The sequence below is a fragment of the Rissa tridactyla genome, chromosome 1, assembly GCF_028500815.1.
Source record: "Rissa tridactyla isolate bRisTri1 chromosome 1, bRisTri1.patW.cur.20221130, whole genome shotgun sequence".
Taxonomy (NCBI): Eukaryota; Metazoa; Chordata; class Aves; order Charadriiformes; family Laridae; genus Rissa; species Rissa tridactyla.
Genome location: NC_071466.1, coordinates 74395408 through 74410746, shown reverse-complemented (window position 1 = coordinate 74410746; position 15339 = coordinate 74395408). Strand labels below are relative to the sequence as shown.

The window sequence follows — 15339 nt, the reverse complement described above, 5'->3', positions numbered from 1 at the left end:
AGGCTGCACAGTGTTAACAATGATAAATTTACAAGTGCTTCATATTTTGATTGTTTGCAGAGTGTTAGACCTACACCACAGAACGAAGCTATAACAGTACATTTCAAGCCAGTTACGTTAAAAGCCTCTGAAAGTAAATATACCAAAGTTGCAAGTATTAGCTTTGATGGTAAGTACTACTCCTGTCTTCTTAGAACTTGTCAAGTGCTTCTTAAAACTTGCTGAAACTTCATGAATTATTTTCACTCTCTTAACAAATGTTATTTGTAATTTTGAGAAGGAAATGGAATTTTCCTACCGGGAAAAGGATTACAGTTCTTCCAACTTCAGTTATTTCTGAAGGGATTGTCTCTGATCATAGTCAGCAAGTAACTTAGACTGGTAAATACAGGTGAGAAGAGAGGGAGTTCGTAATTCTTCTATTGAACATAAGCAGTATTCTTATGTTAAGGCACAGATTATTTAAAATGTATGATTAGTCTACATAGGCATTGTTTTTGAGAAATCCTAACAAACCAGGACATGTTCCTCACAGTAATGTATATTAAAGGACAGTAAGTGCCTTGGATTGCCCTTTGATCCTTCCAAACTTTAAAAAAGAATCCAAAATCTTAAACCTGGCTAGGGATGTCAAGCTCAACAGGAAGGGCTTCTACAAGTATATTGGAAGCAAAAGGAAGACCAGAGAAGTTGTGGGCCCACTGCTGAATGAAACAGGAGCTATGGTGACGGAGGATGCAGAGAAGGCGGAGTTACTGAATGCCTTCTTTGCTTCGGTCTTTACTGCTCAGCCCAGCCTTCAGGAGGCCCAGGCATTGGGGGAATTAACGGGGAAAGAAGAAGACTTCCCTTGGGTTGAGGAGGATTGAGTGAGGGAGCAATTAGATCAATTAGATATTCACAAGTCCATGGGCCCTGATGGGATGCACCCGAGAGTGCTGAGGGAGCTGGCGGAAGTCATTGCTGGGCTGCTCTCCATCATCTTTGAAAGGTCCTGGAGAACAGGTGAGGTGCCTGAGGACTGGAGGAAAGCCAGTGTCACTCCAGTCTTCAAAAAAGGCAAGAAGGAAGACCCAGGGAACTACAGGCCGGTCAGCCTCACCTCCATCCCTGGAAAGATGATGGAAAAGCTCATTCTGGGCTTCATCTCAAGGTGTGTGGAGGAAAAGAAAGCTATCAGAAGTACTCAACATGGATTCACCAAGGGGAAATCATGTCTGACTAATCTGATAGCCTTCTATGATGGCATGACTGGATGGATAGATGAGGGGAGGGCAGTAGATGTGGTCTGCCTTGACTTAAGCAAGGTGTTCGACATGGTCTCCCACAGCATCCTCATAGGGAAGCTTAGGAAGAGTGGGCTTGATGAATGGACAGTAAGGTGGATAGAAAACTGGTTGAAAGACAGAGCTCAGAGGGTAGTGATTAGGGGCACAGAATCTAGTTGGAGGTCAGTGACGAGTGGTGTTCCCCAGGGGTCAGTACTGCGTCCAGTCCTCTTCAATATATTCATCGATATATTGGGGGGGGATAGAGTGCACCCTCAGTGAGTTTGCCGATGACACAAAGCTGGGGGGAGTGGCTGACACACCAGGAGGCTGTGCTGCCGTACAGAGAGACCTGGACAGGTTGGAGATTTGGGCAAAGAGGAACCTTATGAAGTTCAACAAGGGCAAGTGTAGGGTGCTGCACCTGGGGAGGAATAACCCCATGCACCAGTACAGGTTGGGGGCTGACCTGCTGGAGAGCAGCTCGGTGGAAAGAGACCTGGGAGTCCTGGTGGACAACAGGATGACCATGAGCCAGCAATGTGCCCTTGTGGCCAAAAAGGCCAATGGCATCCTGGGGTGCATCAAGAAGAGTGTGGCCAGCAGGTCGAGGGAGGTCATCCTCCCCCTCTACTCTGCCCTGGTGAGGCCGCACCTGGAGTACTGTGTCCAGTTCTGGGCTCCCTGGTTCAAGAGGGACAGGGAGCTGCTGGAGAGGGTACAGCAGAGAGCTACCAAGATGATTAGGGGACTCGAACACCTCTGTTATGAAGAAAGGCTGAGGGATTTGGGTCTCTTCAGTCTGGAAAAAAGATGGCTGAGGGGGGATCTTGTCAACACTTATAAATACTGAAAGGGTGGGTGTCAGGAGGATGGGTCCAGGCTCTTTTCAGTGGTGCCCAGTGACAGGACTAGAGGTAATGGGCAGAAACTTGAGCATAGGAAGTTCCACCTAAACATGAGGAGGAACTTCTTTGAGGGTGGCAGAGCACTGGAATAGGCTGCCCAGAGAGGTGGTGGAGTCTCCGTCTCTGGAGACATTCAAAACCCGCCTGGATGCATTCCTGTGCAACCTGCTGTAGGTGACCCTGCTGTGGCAGGGGGGTTGGACTAGATGATCTCCAGAGGTCCCTTCCAACCCTATGATTCTATGAAATCTTATTTCTAAAAAATTTATGCTTTATGTTGGAATGCCCATGGAAATAAGGCTCTGTCATGCTCTTGAAAACCTTACTGTGAAAGTTTACTTATTTTATTTTGCTATCTTGAATTCATATAAAATAAAAAGGGAGGTGAAGGTGGAAAAATGTTTTACTGATACCTTTCCTGCAAAGATATGTTATGTCTGCTGATGCTGACTTTCATTTCTGCCTTTATGAAAGAAGTGTTGGGTCATTTTCCTCCTACACAGTGTGACTGTAAATACTATGCTGACATTTTGTAGAAAGCCACCTCCATTTTTATAGATATGTTAATCAACTGTCAGAACGCTGTTGACCTACTCAGATGTTACTGCTTTAAGATACTAGTTGATGCTGTAAGTCTTTCTGCCTGGATTGCTTGAAAATGGAAGTTTATAAATGCAATGTTCTTCATTTCAGGTAGACATAATTTTAGAAGTTGTATGCATGGAGAGGAGAGGGTTGATTTTTATTATTGTTATATTTTTATTAATACTTTAGATATTTAACAGCTTATGTTTTGTAAGATGAGTGAAGTATATTTTAGCTATAAATAAATTCTGAAATAGCTGAATTCTGTCAACCTGAGGTGGTAACATGTTCAGATTTTGAAGCTGGAGAGAATATGAGGACTGACTTGGTGAATTCTTTTCAGTGAAGCAGCCATCCCTAAATATTTGCTGTTTCAGCTGTCCTAATACATGCAGGGGCTTTGGGGGACTGGTGGTTTCTCCGAACTAGTATCGTAATCCCTTGACTTTTCTGACAATGTTGCTTGTTCTCTGATCTTGGAGCATGCCTGCAAGTGTCATTCTTGGTGCTTGTGTAGTTTGGGTTCTTACATGGATTCTGATTCAGTTTCGCTAAAGTTTAGCATGTCTTCGATTTCTTCATTATTAAAAAGGTGCTGTGTTCCTGGCCCAAAGTCCTGCTCAACTGGTAGTTTGAAGTGAGGAGCCCAGCCATCTCAAGTTTTTGTTCTGTTAGTGGGGGGATAAGTGTATTCCATAGTCTGAAGTGGGGAATTCACTAGGATCTGCATTATCCTCTGGACACGTCCAAGTTATTTATTTGACAGGAACAAGCAGGCTTCCCTACCATAGATAAGCTTACTAACTCACTCAGGTCGACTAACCGGTGTTAAGAGGGAGGAATTCAGAACTCATATCTCTTACTTCCTAGACTTATTCCATGTCAGTTGCTTATTGAAATTTCCTTAAGATACGTTTTTCTCTTAAGTGATATTCTTCTCTGGCCTAGCTCTGTGCTTTTATTCTTCCACTCATGCTAGTCTAACCTAATGGATTTTTTTCTTATTTTTTGTCTGCTTTAACAAACTTATATTCTTGTGTGTACAGCATCAAAAGCAAAAAAAGCATCACAGTCTTCTGGGAAAATAACTGTTAAAGCAAAAGAGAAGAGCTACTCCAAACTTGAAATACCATATCAAGCAGAAGTGTTGGATGGGTAAGCGTACAGTAATTGAACAAGCTCAAAAACTAAATGCTGTAAATGAGCTGATGTAGCAAGGAATTTAGCCTTTTTAGGGGGAGAGGGGATATAAAGAAGTGATACCCAAGTTTTCTGAATCTGGAGCTCATTTAGAACTACAGTTACTTGTTTGAATTTTTCTGGTTTTATGCTAGTAAATGAGGTAGTTGTAGTAATGCATAAGCTGGTTTCAAGGCGTGGGTTCAAAGTGACCTTGGCGAGTTGTTTTTCAGAGCAGTTGAAGACGTTTTTTAAATGCAGTGTTGGAAATTTTTCCGGTTTTGCATTTGCTGTTCTATCACTTTATGAAGTATGGGTGGAGAAAATATTTTTGGTTTTAAGCAAAAATTTTGGAACAACTGTCAGTGCTTCCTTATTTTTTATTTATTTACAAAGTATGGCCCAGTTGAATTTAAAATTATTGTTGAAATGAGATGCTACTTTATCAGCAGAACTGACAGAGTATTTTAAAGGCAACCAAACTAAACCTTACCTATCAGAACTTCTGTGCTGCAGACTCATGGTTTCGTTGATAAGGAATATGCCTGATTTGCAAACTATCTTAATACTTCAACGCTTCCTTTTAGTCCTCCTAGTATGCTGATTCACATATTTTATTTCCTCATTTGAATTACTGAGTTATCAATGTCCCTGTAGTGCTAATAATAAAGTTTCAGCATGCAGTGAGGGTGTGTACCTTTTTTGCTGTGGGATTGAATGAATTCTAGTCTTGTCTGTAAGAAAAACACTATGTTTGAGGAAAGTCTTTATTTTTCTCATGCTGTTTTCTTTTAATAGATATTTAGGGTTTGATCATGCTGCCACACTCTTCCACATCCGTGACAGTGCTGCTGATTCCGTGGAAAGACTGATCTACCTAACAAACACATTCAGTTTTGCAGTCCTTATACATGATGTTGTGTTACCAGAAGAAGCAAAACCAATGTTTAAAGTAAGCTCCACTTCAGTGAACGTTTTTACCTAATAGTAAATGTTTAAATGCGCTGCACTTTATTAAATTGTAACATTGATCTTCATTGTTCACTGATCTAGGTCCAGAACTTCAGTAAGCCAGTCTTAATTCCGCCTAATGAATCCAGATATATTTTTACACTTCATTTTATGCCTTCCACGTCATCTGTTCATATAGATAATAATATTTTACTTATCACAAATGCTTCTAAATTTCACCTCCCTGTCCGAGCATACACAGGATTTTTAGATGTAAGTATTTTCCTTTTTTTAGCTACTTTAGTCTAATTACAGGCATATTTCATAGGACTGTTTTTAATTCTTTATTCTACTTGTATGGGAGGACTTTTTTAACTTCAAAATGATTTTACCGGTTTGTTCCTTAAACAGCTTCGGCTACTGATGAAAATTTATTTTTTTGTTCCCTTTAGATTTACATAGAAGATGTATAGAATTTTGAGATTGTCACAGTACTGCTGTATTAAACTTATTAATGCATTTGTTAATGAGCTTAGAGTTTGAGCACATTTTATATTTAACTTATGCTAAAATACCTTTATCAATCTTTCTAGTACTTTGTACTTTCTCCAAAAACTGAGGAACGATTTATAGATTTTGGCATATTGAGTGCAACAGAAGCTACCAGCATTTTATTTGCAGTCATCAACAGCAATCCAATAGAGGTAAGGGTGGATTTATTTTTAGTTTGCCTTTTAAAAATTTTATGTCAGTGTTGTTACTGAAAACAGTACCTTTTGTTCTTTTTAAGCTGGCTATAAAAAGTTGGCATATTATAGGGGATGGTTTGGCCATAGAACTTCTAACAACTGAAAAGGGAAACAGAACAACAATAATTGCAAACCACCACGAACTACAAAATGCCAGTGCGTCCGATCAGTCTTCAGTAAGTAATCCTTTGAATCCATTGCTTAAAGCTAGATTTAGGAGGTGGAAAAAAGAGACAAATCTGTGCAACTTCTTGTAGTTTCATTTTAGCAGGGGGGAGGAGGGATGAGAATTCTTAATTTTGGATGACTTTGAGTATGATAAAGCATGTAGAATTTTTAAAATTTATTTTGAGAAGCAGTATTGTGTTCAGATTGGTTAGATTTTGAAAGGGAAAACTTCAGAAACAGTAACCTCTGTGCTCTTAGATGGTACTTATTATTTATCTGGGAAGAGTGGAATTTATAATTTTTGTGTTAGTAACTTCTACATTTGAATTTTTCTTTTTACCACTGACAGTTGTTTCATATGGATTTTAAACAGTTTAAAGAAATAATAGGATGTTGGGTATGGTTTTTTTTTAGTGAAATTTCTTTCCATTTAGCGGAATACAATGGATGACACTTTTTCTACCATTTACAGGTGATACTAGCATCAGGATATTATGCTGTGTTTAGAGTAAAACTAACAGCGAAAGAACTTGAAGGAATTCATGATGGAGCTGTACAAATCACGACAGATTATGAGGTATATTTATTGTATATTCATGGTGTTGCCCAAATGATATGTTCTATTTTAAAGTTGTGACGTTTTAAGAATTGTATTAGTGGACAGATTGCAATATTGAGAAGAAGTTGAGGTTGGAAAGAACCTCTGGAGGTTATTTCTGCAAGTTAACCCTGCATCAAATGACAGTAATGCAACTTATGCTGTGTCTTCTCTGAAGGAAAGAAGAATGACTTTCATTATGATTTTCTCTGGCTTTCAGAAATACCTATTCAAATCTGACCTAATGCTTTGAGGTATTGGTTCTTCAATGACATGATGCATCCTCAAAGCATCAATGCATGGATCTTTTGTCATAACACATGCTGACAATGTGCTTTTTGGTACCTTATCAGTTAACTGAAATTGAGCTATAATTTCAGAGGTTTTTTGTCAAAACCCAATATGAAAGTCATTTTGGAGAAATTCCAGTTTGTTGCCAGTTCATGAACAGAGTTCTTACACCAAGATTAGTAAGGGAGAGAAGAACAACCAGTTAATTCTCAACTTGATATGCCTTTCCTGTTAATAAATTATTTTGAAGAGAGAGATTCTAATACATAATGGAATCTGTATTTAATATCTTTGGGTGATATATGTAAAAAAAAAAAGTGACACACTGTGCTTATGAAGTCAGGAAACTATATAGCTTGTTGTGTGGTTCTAATGAAGCTACAGAAAATGGGAAATTCCTCATTTCTGCCAAGTAACTGAGATTTTAAGCTTTTTTTAATATGTCCATACACGTATGTGACCCTTCAGTTAGAGAATCTGAAGCATTTTATTTTTTTGCTTGTTCTTACAAGTTATTCTACTTGTGTTGGTAGCTTTAATACTACACAGAAAGGATCTCATTGCCATCCCTTCCACGCTCTTTTTTCTAAGTCTACATCTATCTTGAGGTCTTACCATGACCTCTCATGGTTTTTAAGAAGTTCAGTATATCCTTTTCCCTCATACTCATTTACTTTAAAGATGTTATCCTCCTGTTTTCCAACAAAGTAAGCCCCATTCAAGTGAGACCTACATAATGCTCCGTAGGAGAGATTGTATTTTAACTGTGCTTTTGTGTTCCGTGTAGAGTAGTGCTAAGTTTGATTGAGCAAAGGTGTGCTTCCTGACAATATGGAGTGACTGTTCTGAATGTGATAATGAGTTGAAATCTTAATTCATGTCTCCGTGTTTTAAATGTGTATATAAACCTACACTACATTAATTGTAGAATTTCAGGGTTTTGTTATTCTATGCAATTTAAAAGTGGAAGAGACATTTGAAGGATGAAGTTTGAGTATTTTTTTTCTGAACTTTTCTTGGTTTTTTTTGTGGTTTAGTTTTTTTTTTTTTTCCCCCCCCTCCAGATTTTAACTATACCAGTGAAGGCAGTGATTGCTGTAGGCTCGTTGACTTGCTCCCCAAAACATGTTTTCCTTCCACCTTCTTTTCCGGTAAGAGAGTTGTGTCATAGCATTAAATTTGCTGGTTTTTTTATTTATCTGTGCTTTTCAAGAGAAACGTTGAATTGTTGCATGTCAAATTGCTGGAGAGGTTGTGCTACCAAACTGTTAATGATTCAGCTTTTTCCCCTGTATGTTCCAAGCATCATCTCTACTTCCCACTTGAATGGAATCTTGGAATACTGACATGATCCCAAACCTGATTCTTTGCAGCTTCATTATAACGTGGCTGTGGTCACTTGGTTATTACCATTCATGTCCATTAGCACCAAGAGTAAGAGAGAGGTGAAATTGCTGAAATGCATTTTTCAAATTCCTGAAGTATAATGCCACAGACAACGAAGTCAGCTAACGAACTGACGTTTCAGTAGAAGAAGTCCTTGATCTCTGTGGAGCATTATTGTATTGTTTCCACACTGAAAGTGGATCTTCTCGAGGGTACATGGTGGAGTACACAAACAGTAAAGAAAGAAAGCTGTGTGGGTCTATATCTCTCTGCAAGTAATGGCTGTTTTCATCCCTGCTCTGGGAGTAGTGTTTATTCAGTGAGTGCTGAAAGCAGCTGCTTTGCTCAAGGCTACAGACTCAAGCAGCAAGCTATTAAGCAGATAATACTTTCTTCTCACTTGGCATTCAGCATAACCATAGAAGCATGGGCAGTCAAGGCATATTGACTTTGCAATTAGTATTTCATTGAAGTCTGAACTTTGTGACTTTCTGATCAGTGGGAATGTAATATGATGGAAAGAAAATCACAGGGAGAGAGATTGAAATCTGGGAGGGGGGAAGCTGCAAAAGGAGATAGAGGTGGCAGTTTTCTGAAAGGATGAAACTAACTCCATGCATGTTGGTGAAAACAGTTTTTGTTTCCTTGTCTGTCCTGCATAGTCTCAATCTGTCATAGAGTACTGCCTGTTCTCACCTTTTCATCCAATAGCTCCTTAGTATCTCCTGCTTATCTTACAATTTGTGTAGTCTTAAATAGTAATTTCTCACTGATACTTCACCTCACGTCTAGTAGAGAAATGATAATTTTTTGAAAAAGTAGTGCAATACGTCTTTTCAGAGGAAGATAGGTCAGTCTGCAGGACTTCAGTAAATCATTGCTACATTTGCCCCATTATCCATTCCATCTCCCTTCTGATCTCCTACTTCAACAGATTGTTCTGAAGTCTTTTGCTACTCTTGAGGTCAAACGGTCATGCCTACAACTGCAAAGATCACTTGTTATTTTTTTGTCTTTAGGGTCTGTGTTTCCTATTTGACTGTATGGCCTCACCATTATATGGCTATTTATTACACTGACTACCATATCTGTAACTCCATCTATGAACTGCTTCATGAGCCTGTGATAAACTGAAAAAACTTAAAGGTCCGTTTCCCTTTCTTTCATGAAAGATAAAGCAATTTCTATATTCTGTATCCTAATTTATATATCCTAATTCCTTGGCAAGGTCATTGTCCCTCTTGATACCACGTGAAAATATTTTGTTCTATTTTGGGCCACAAAAAGTAATATTTTTTTTTTTTTTTAAAATCTCCCTTTATTTTGTTCTAACTGGAATGGCTAAAGAGCTTATCATTGTATCTTAGACCCAAGGCCTTGGTCAGCTTCATTTTTTTTTTTTTTTTTTTTTTTGCCTTTGTTTTGTTTTGGCAGGTACTACTTCTTGTGGCACCTGTGTTTCTCAGCCTCTAAGGATGTCATCATTCTTTCTCATCCTCAGACTGTTGTGATTTTTATTGGCTTCATGCTCTTTTCTAGTGATGTTTTCACATAATTATTCATTCAGGGGACCTTTGGCCTCCTGCATTTTATTTGTGAGTATAGATTCAGATGTAATTGTAACCTTTGACAAGATTTCAGACTCTTTTCTGTGTTCAAGCCCCAAGCTTTTCAGAGCAGTCAGCTTCGCTTATTACTTGTGTTAGTTGATCACTTAGCTCTTCTGATATTTGAGAACATTGACAGCAGACTTACTTTTCTTTTTTCTTGTATTCATTTCAAACTAAACTTGTGATCACTGAATTCGTTATAGTCTTGCATCTACTTGTTCTGTAATGCCTCCATTACTTATGAAAATAAGCCTAAAATAGCATCAGTTCTTCTTGTTTCAGTGTTTGGTAGAGAAATTTGACAGCTAGAACATCCAGGAGTTACTAGACGCTACAATTTCAGTAACACTTGCTTTTCAGTTCATACTTACGATATAATTCTCCTGCAGTTGCTCGGTTCCTGGTGCTGTCTGTCTCTATTTATAATTTTAGTGCGTTTGCACCTAAGTCTGATTTCTTGTATTCTGGCCGAGTTTGTCAGCAATACACTAACAGTGTACACAGGCCTTGTAAAGATCAGCATCTTGATTTAAACAGCTCTTAGCTGTGTTGATTTCTGCTTCATAGTGACATTTTTAGCTCACAGTGCCACCTCTCAACTCTTCTCTGATCAAGGGATGAGGACCTGTATGCTAAATAGCACTGTTCTGTTTTTCCGATTCCTGATAGGTAGAGACTTCTTCCCTTATCTCTTTGTTTCATGTCTAAATGCTGTGTAAGGGTCTTAGTAAAATACTGTCCACCTGTTCTACCGAGTTTAACAAACCTTTGTCTTGCCCAATTGATGGCAGTTTATTACTCAGAGGATTCCACGGATGAAGCTGAGACTTACCTCCTATTCAGTTTAACACAACTGTGCTGTTTAGAGATTTATTCTTGTGGTTTCTTTCCCTCTGCAGTTGCTACTCTTACAGCATGTGACTATTTCCTGAGGCCACAGTCAAATTTTGAGCCTGCAAAAGCGCATCTCTCAACTTCAGTCTTTACTGTAGAGAAATCTTAAAAAATCTGAAAGTGTTGATTTAAGGGGAACATGAAAAGCTCTGGCTATGTTCATTAGAAGATATTCTTGGGTATTTAAATTTGCTTGTATTTATTTGTTTTATATAAATCTGAAATCTTGTCACCAGTCCTGAGTTGTGCTTGCTTGTTTGTTTGTTTTGGTTTTTATTTATCGTTTATTCTATAATTTTCAGGGTTGGGTTTTGAGATAAGGTGAAAAATATGGCCACAGAATCACTGATTTACAAGTGAGGGCAGGGGGAGAGCTTGAGCATTGTAATCATTCTGATCGTGACAAACAATTAAACTACATGTTCTGTGCTTAAAAGGTAAAATAACGTTTGTCTCAGAAGAGGAAGCAGGGTGTAAAGGTGTGGGGGGGAAAAACATGCACTCTTTTCGTTTTAGATGCTACAATTTTAGTAACTGGTGTCTTAATTTCGTTGGGGGTGGGAAGGAGGGTTGTACCTGTGTTTTTAAATGCCCGCTATCACCTGTAGTGTTTGTAATCTGCACCTTCACTCCCCTGTTCCTTTCAGGTTCTTTCTAATTACTAGCAACTATGTACTAGATCTCTTCCAAGAAGCTTGTTCCCCTTTTGTAAAGGGGAAGTTTCCCCTTTAGAAAGCCGAAGATTCCTCTTGCCTTTCCTCCTCTGGTGCTTTTTCAACATGATTTGATGAAGCAGAACTGTTGTCCTAGCTCTTCAAGACACTTAATCACAGAATCACAGGATGGTAGGGGTTGGAACGGACCTCTGGAGATCATCTAGTCCAACCCCCCTGCCAGAGCAGGGTCACCTAGAGCAGGTTGCACAGGAACGCGTCCAGGCAGGTTTTGAATATCTTCAGAATATGTCTCTGGGCAGCCTGTTCGAGTGCTCTGTCACCCTCAAAGTAAAGAAGTTTTCCCTCATGTTGAGATGGAACTTCCTGTGTTCCAGCTTGTGCCTGTTGCCCCTTGTCCTGTCACTGGGCACCACTGAGAAGAGCCTGGCCCCATCCTCTTGACACCTGCCCTTTAGATATTGATAAGCATTGATGAGCTCCTCTCTCAGTCTTCTCCAGGCTAAACAGACCCAGGTCTCTCAGCCTTTCCTCATGAGAGAGGTGCTCCAGACCCTTGATCATCTTTGTAGCCCTCTGCTGGACTCATTCCAGTAGTTCCTTGTCTTTCTTGAACTGGGGAGCCCAGAACTACACAGAGTACTCCAGATGTGTCCTCACCAGGGCAGAGTAGAGGGCGGGGATAACAAAATAAAGGTGTACTTAATTTTGAAAGGGGAATGAACTGTGTTTGAAAGCAGATGGAGGAAAGAATACAACTTCACAGGAACTTGAAGTGTTACAAGTAGCATTTTTTTAAGATAGCATAGTTAAAAATCTCAATGTAACATTTCATCTCTGATGTGGTCTTTGCCAGCCTGCATAAATAAATACATATGCTAGGGAAAATGCATATCCTGCAGATTTGTTTCATCCTTTTGGTTTTTTTTTAGGGGAAAGTAGTTCACCAGAGCCTGAACGTTATGAACTCCTTTTCTCAGAAAGTGAAAATACAACACATACGCTCGCTGTCAGAAGATGTAAGGTTTTATTATAAGAGGCTAAGAAGTAATAAAGAAGATTTAGAGCCAGGAAAAAAATCAAAGGTTTGTTTGTGCCTCATTTCTACATGTTTACAAGTTCTCTATTATATATAGCATATGCTAAGTTTCTGTGGTCATCATAAATGTTCTTTCTTTTTTCTCTGGTCATTAGACTTACTGTGCTCTTTCTTAATTGATATGCTCTTCTCTGTTTTGCAGATTGCAAATATTTATTTTGATCCTGGTTTACAATGTGGAGATCATTGTTATGTAGGATTGCCTTTTCTATCTAAATGTAAGTAACATTCAACTTTATAATTAAAATCTATAAAAAAAAAAAGTTTCTCCTTAAGCAACAATTTTACTCGAAGAGTTTAAAAACCACATTATTTCTTAAAGCGGAATCTAAAGTTCAGCACAGCGTAGCAATGCAAGAAGATGCATGGGATTCTGACTGGGATTTGCATGAGAACTTATTCAAAGAATGGACAGAAATAAAAGAGAACTCAAGCCATAGGTAAGTATTTTATCCGTATTACTTTCTCAGGCTTTAAATCACTAGATAATTCTGTGTTGTGTGCTCTTACAAAATACAAGGTTTCTTAATATTGCAGTGCTCTTGTAGAGGGGGCCAAGGAGTTATTTGGCCTTCTCCGCAAAACATTTAAAGAAAACATTTTAAAAGTTAAAAAACGGTAATAGTTTCCTCAAGTCAAACACAACACTGAAAGTTACTGTTCTCTGGAGTCTGCTACGGTTCTTGAAAACATGGCAACATTAAGACGGTCTGTACTCTGCAAAAATTTCCGAAAACAGATTATACTGTTTGTGCAGTATCCCTGCTTAATCTGTTTTAAAGTATCAACCTCAATACCCCCCAATATTTAATAAGACTTTCTATTGTTACTATTCTGAGACTATTGCATTTCAGCGAATTATGGAATTCTCTAGTATTTTTCCTTGAGATTTGCTAAATAGAAGGTGATTAATGATTGCTATTTAATATTTAGAAAAAGTCAAAGTCTGTAGGCTGTTATACCTTTTAAACATCTGCCTTCTCATATATAAAGTGATTTTAATCTTGAAGAGACGTAAGTTAGCATTAACAGCAAGTGCACGTGTTTTTTGTAGTGATAGCATCCAGACTACCATTTCAAAAAAGATGTGCGTATTTGTGGAGAAACAAAATGACTGTATGTAGCTAAACACAGTAATAAAAGCATACCTCCTTTATCTCTTTTTTATTATAATGTTGATGTATTAATAACTCCTGAACAAATTTGATCTAAACAGAATATCTAGCCACATCAGTAACTGTCGAGAATGTCCTATCACTTACAGTAAGAGGACAATAAAGGAAAATTCTGTTAAAAACTACTTCTGAGTAAGTAGCAGTTCTAGCTAGAACATACAATGCTTTAATATTATTTAATATAATATACAGTCTAGAATATGTAATGTTTTTAAAGAGAGTTAAAATTAACCAGCCTATCCAAGGTAGCATTCAGCAAAAGAGAAACTGCTCCTTCTTAATACAAAGGGGTTCTGACTTGGGCATTTGGAGTCCCTCCAAAATCCTTCTCCAGGTCTGAAGTCTAGCCTTTCGTCTGTTCTGCTGACTGGAGAGCTCAATACTGTTAGTCTTGTTTCAGCTCATGGTGGAGAGCTTGTAGGACAACAGGAATCAAGTCTGTTGCAAAGAATTTCATTCACTGATGGAAATAGAGTAGCTGGCACCAAGCGTGACTAGTCCAGATTTGCTTTAGGTTTGTTAGACAGGAGTATAGGCACGCAATCCATGTATCCGTTGCAGCGAGAGTACAGTACATGTGCATTACACGTGTGCAGGCACAATACGTTTTCTGGATAGTGGATGTCTGGATGTTATATTGGAAACAGACTGTAGCAGGATGGATATTTCTCCTTTCTACTGTTTATACCTTTGCAAATCATCAAATATATTTTTGGGTTGGTTTTCTTACCAATCCGAATTTCAGTTATATTCTCAAAACTTGTTTCTACAATAGTAAGAGCTAGGCACTTCCTAATGAAAGATAAAGTTTGTGTTTCACTGTCCAGAAAGCAGTGATTTTTAAGAGAAATGTGAATACCAAAAGATGTGTGATGCAGTACATAAGTTCTGCCACATTTTTCTGCTCACGTTTATCCATAGATAGGCCATAACAGAACTTGGAACGGATGGATGTTAACAACAATACTTAATGGAGAACATCTTTAGACTCTTGGGTTGGTCTCCTATAGCATGTTTTGGTTGTTTCTGTTGTGGTTTTTAATAGCAGTACGTATAGGCAGAGCTCAATGGGGTTTTTTAATTGCATATAAATATAATATACTGTGATATTTCTCAGACTGATGTTGTTTTCAGGGCGCTTCTAAGCCCTCTGCTTTTTCCAGGCTTTTCCTATTTTACTCCTGTAAAGTAAGTTTTACAACTGTTTCTCCAGACTGAATGCTGTATTTGAAGTAGACACAGATCTTCAGAAGGACGTCAGGTTGAAAATTACAGCAGAAATGTCCTGGCCTTCCATACTTAGTTCACCACGCCATCTAAGCTTCCCTCTTACCAATACAAACAGCTCATCGGTAAGTTATTTTGTTGATAGTATAATTTTGTATGGGCTACATTTTAATAAGCATTACTAATTGCATTTATCTCAATGTAAAATTCTAAAACAATTGTGTTTCTGAATAGGAAGAAGAAATTTTTCTAGAAAATCCAGCTGACGTTCCTGTGTATGTTCAGTTTCTCCCTGTAGCTCTGTATTCTAACCCATCCACCTTTGTTGATAAAATGTTAGAACGGTAAGTATTGCTTTAGAGTGCTGAGGGCATTCTCACTCCGCAGCAAAATGCATTTTACAAAAAATGCATGCAGTATTTGGCAGCTGTGGTGGAAGTTACAGTGCTGGCCACTTCTAGAATTTGAATCATTAGGCCAGTTGAGAACTGAATCTAGGCTGATTGCCATTGAATGCGCATCTGTATTTTTTCTAAGCTAATATGATGTTTACATTTCTTCCTTAACTTGATGTATG

At 38.4% G+C, this 15339-nt stretch overlaps 1 protein-coding gene across 2 annotated transcripts in view; it reads left to right on the top strand.

Annotated features, from left to right (window-relative positions):
* TMEM131 (transmembrane protein 131) overlaps window positions 1-15339 on the top strand; it is a 107510-nt gene that overhangs the window by 65677 nt on the left and 26494 nt on the right. For both annotated transcript variants that reach the window (XM_054189326.1, XM_054189367.1), the window contains exons 12-24: window positions 61-169; window positions 3808-3916; window positions 4739-4892; window positions 4994-5164; window positions 5485-5595; window positions 5682-5816; window positions 6281-6385; window positions 7762-7848; window positions 12194-12346; window positions 12503-12578; window positions 12683-12800; window positions 14749-14887; window positions 14997-15106. In XM_054189326.1, the coding sequence (XP_054045301.1) occupies window positions 61-169; window positions 3808-3916; window positions 4739-4892; window positions 4994-5164; window positions 5485-5595; window positions 5682-5816; window positions 6281-6385; window positions 7762-7848; window positions 12194-12346; window positions 12503-12578; window positions 12683-12800; window positions 14749-14887; window positions 14997-15106 (1577 nt within the window). The remainder of the gene's footprint in view (window positions 1-60; window positions 170-3807; window positions 3917-4738; window positions 4893-4993; window positions 5165-5484; window positions 5596-5681; window positions 5817-6280; window positions 6386-7761; window positions 7849-12193; window positions 12347-12502; window positions 12579-12682; window positions 12801-14748; window positions 14888-14996; window positions 15107-15339) is intronic.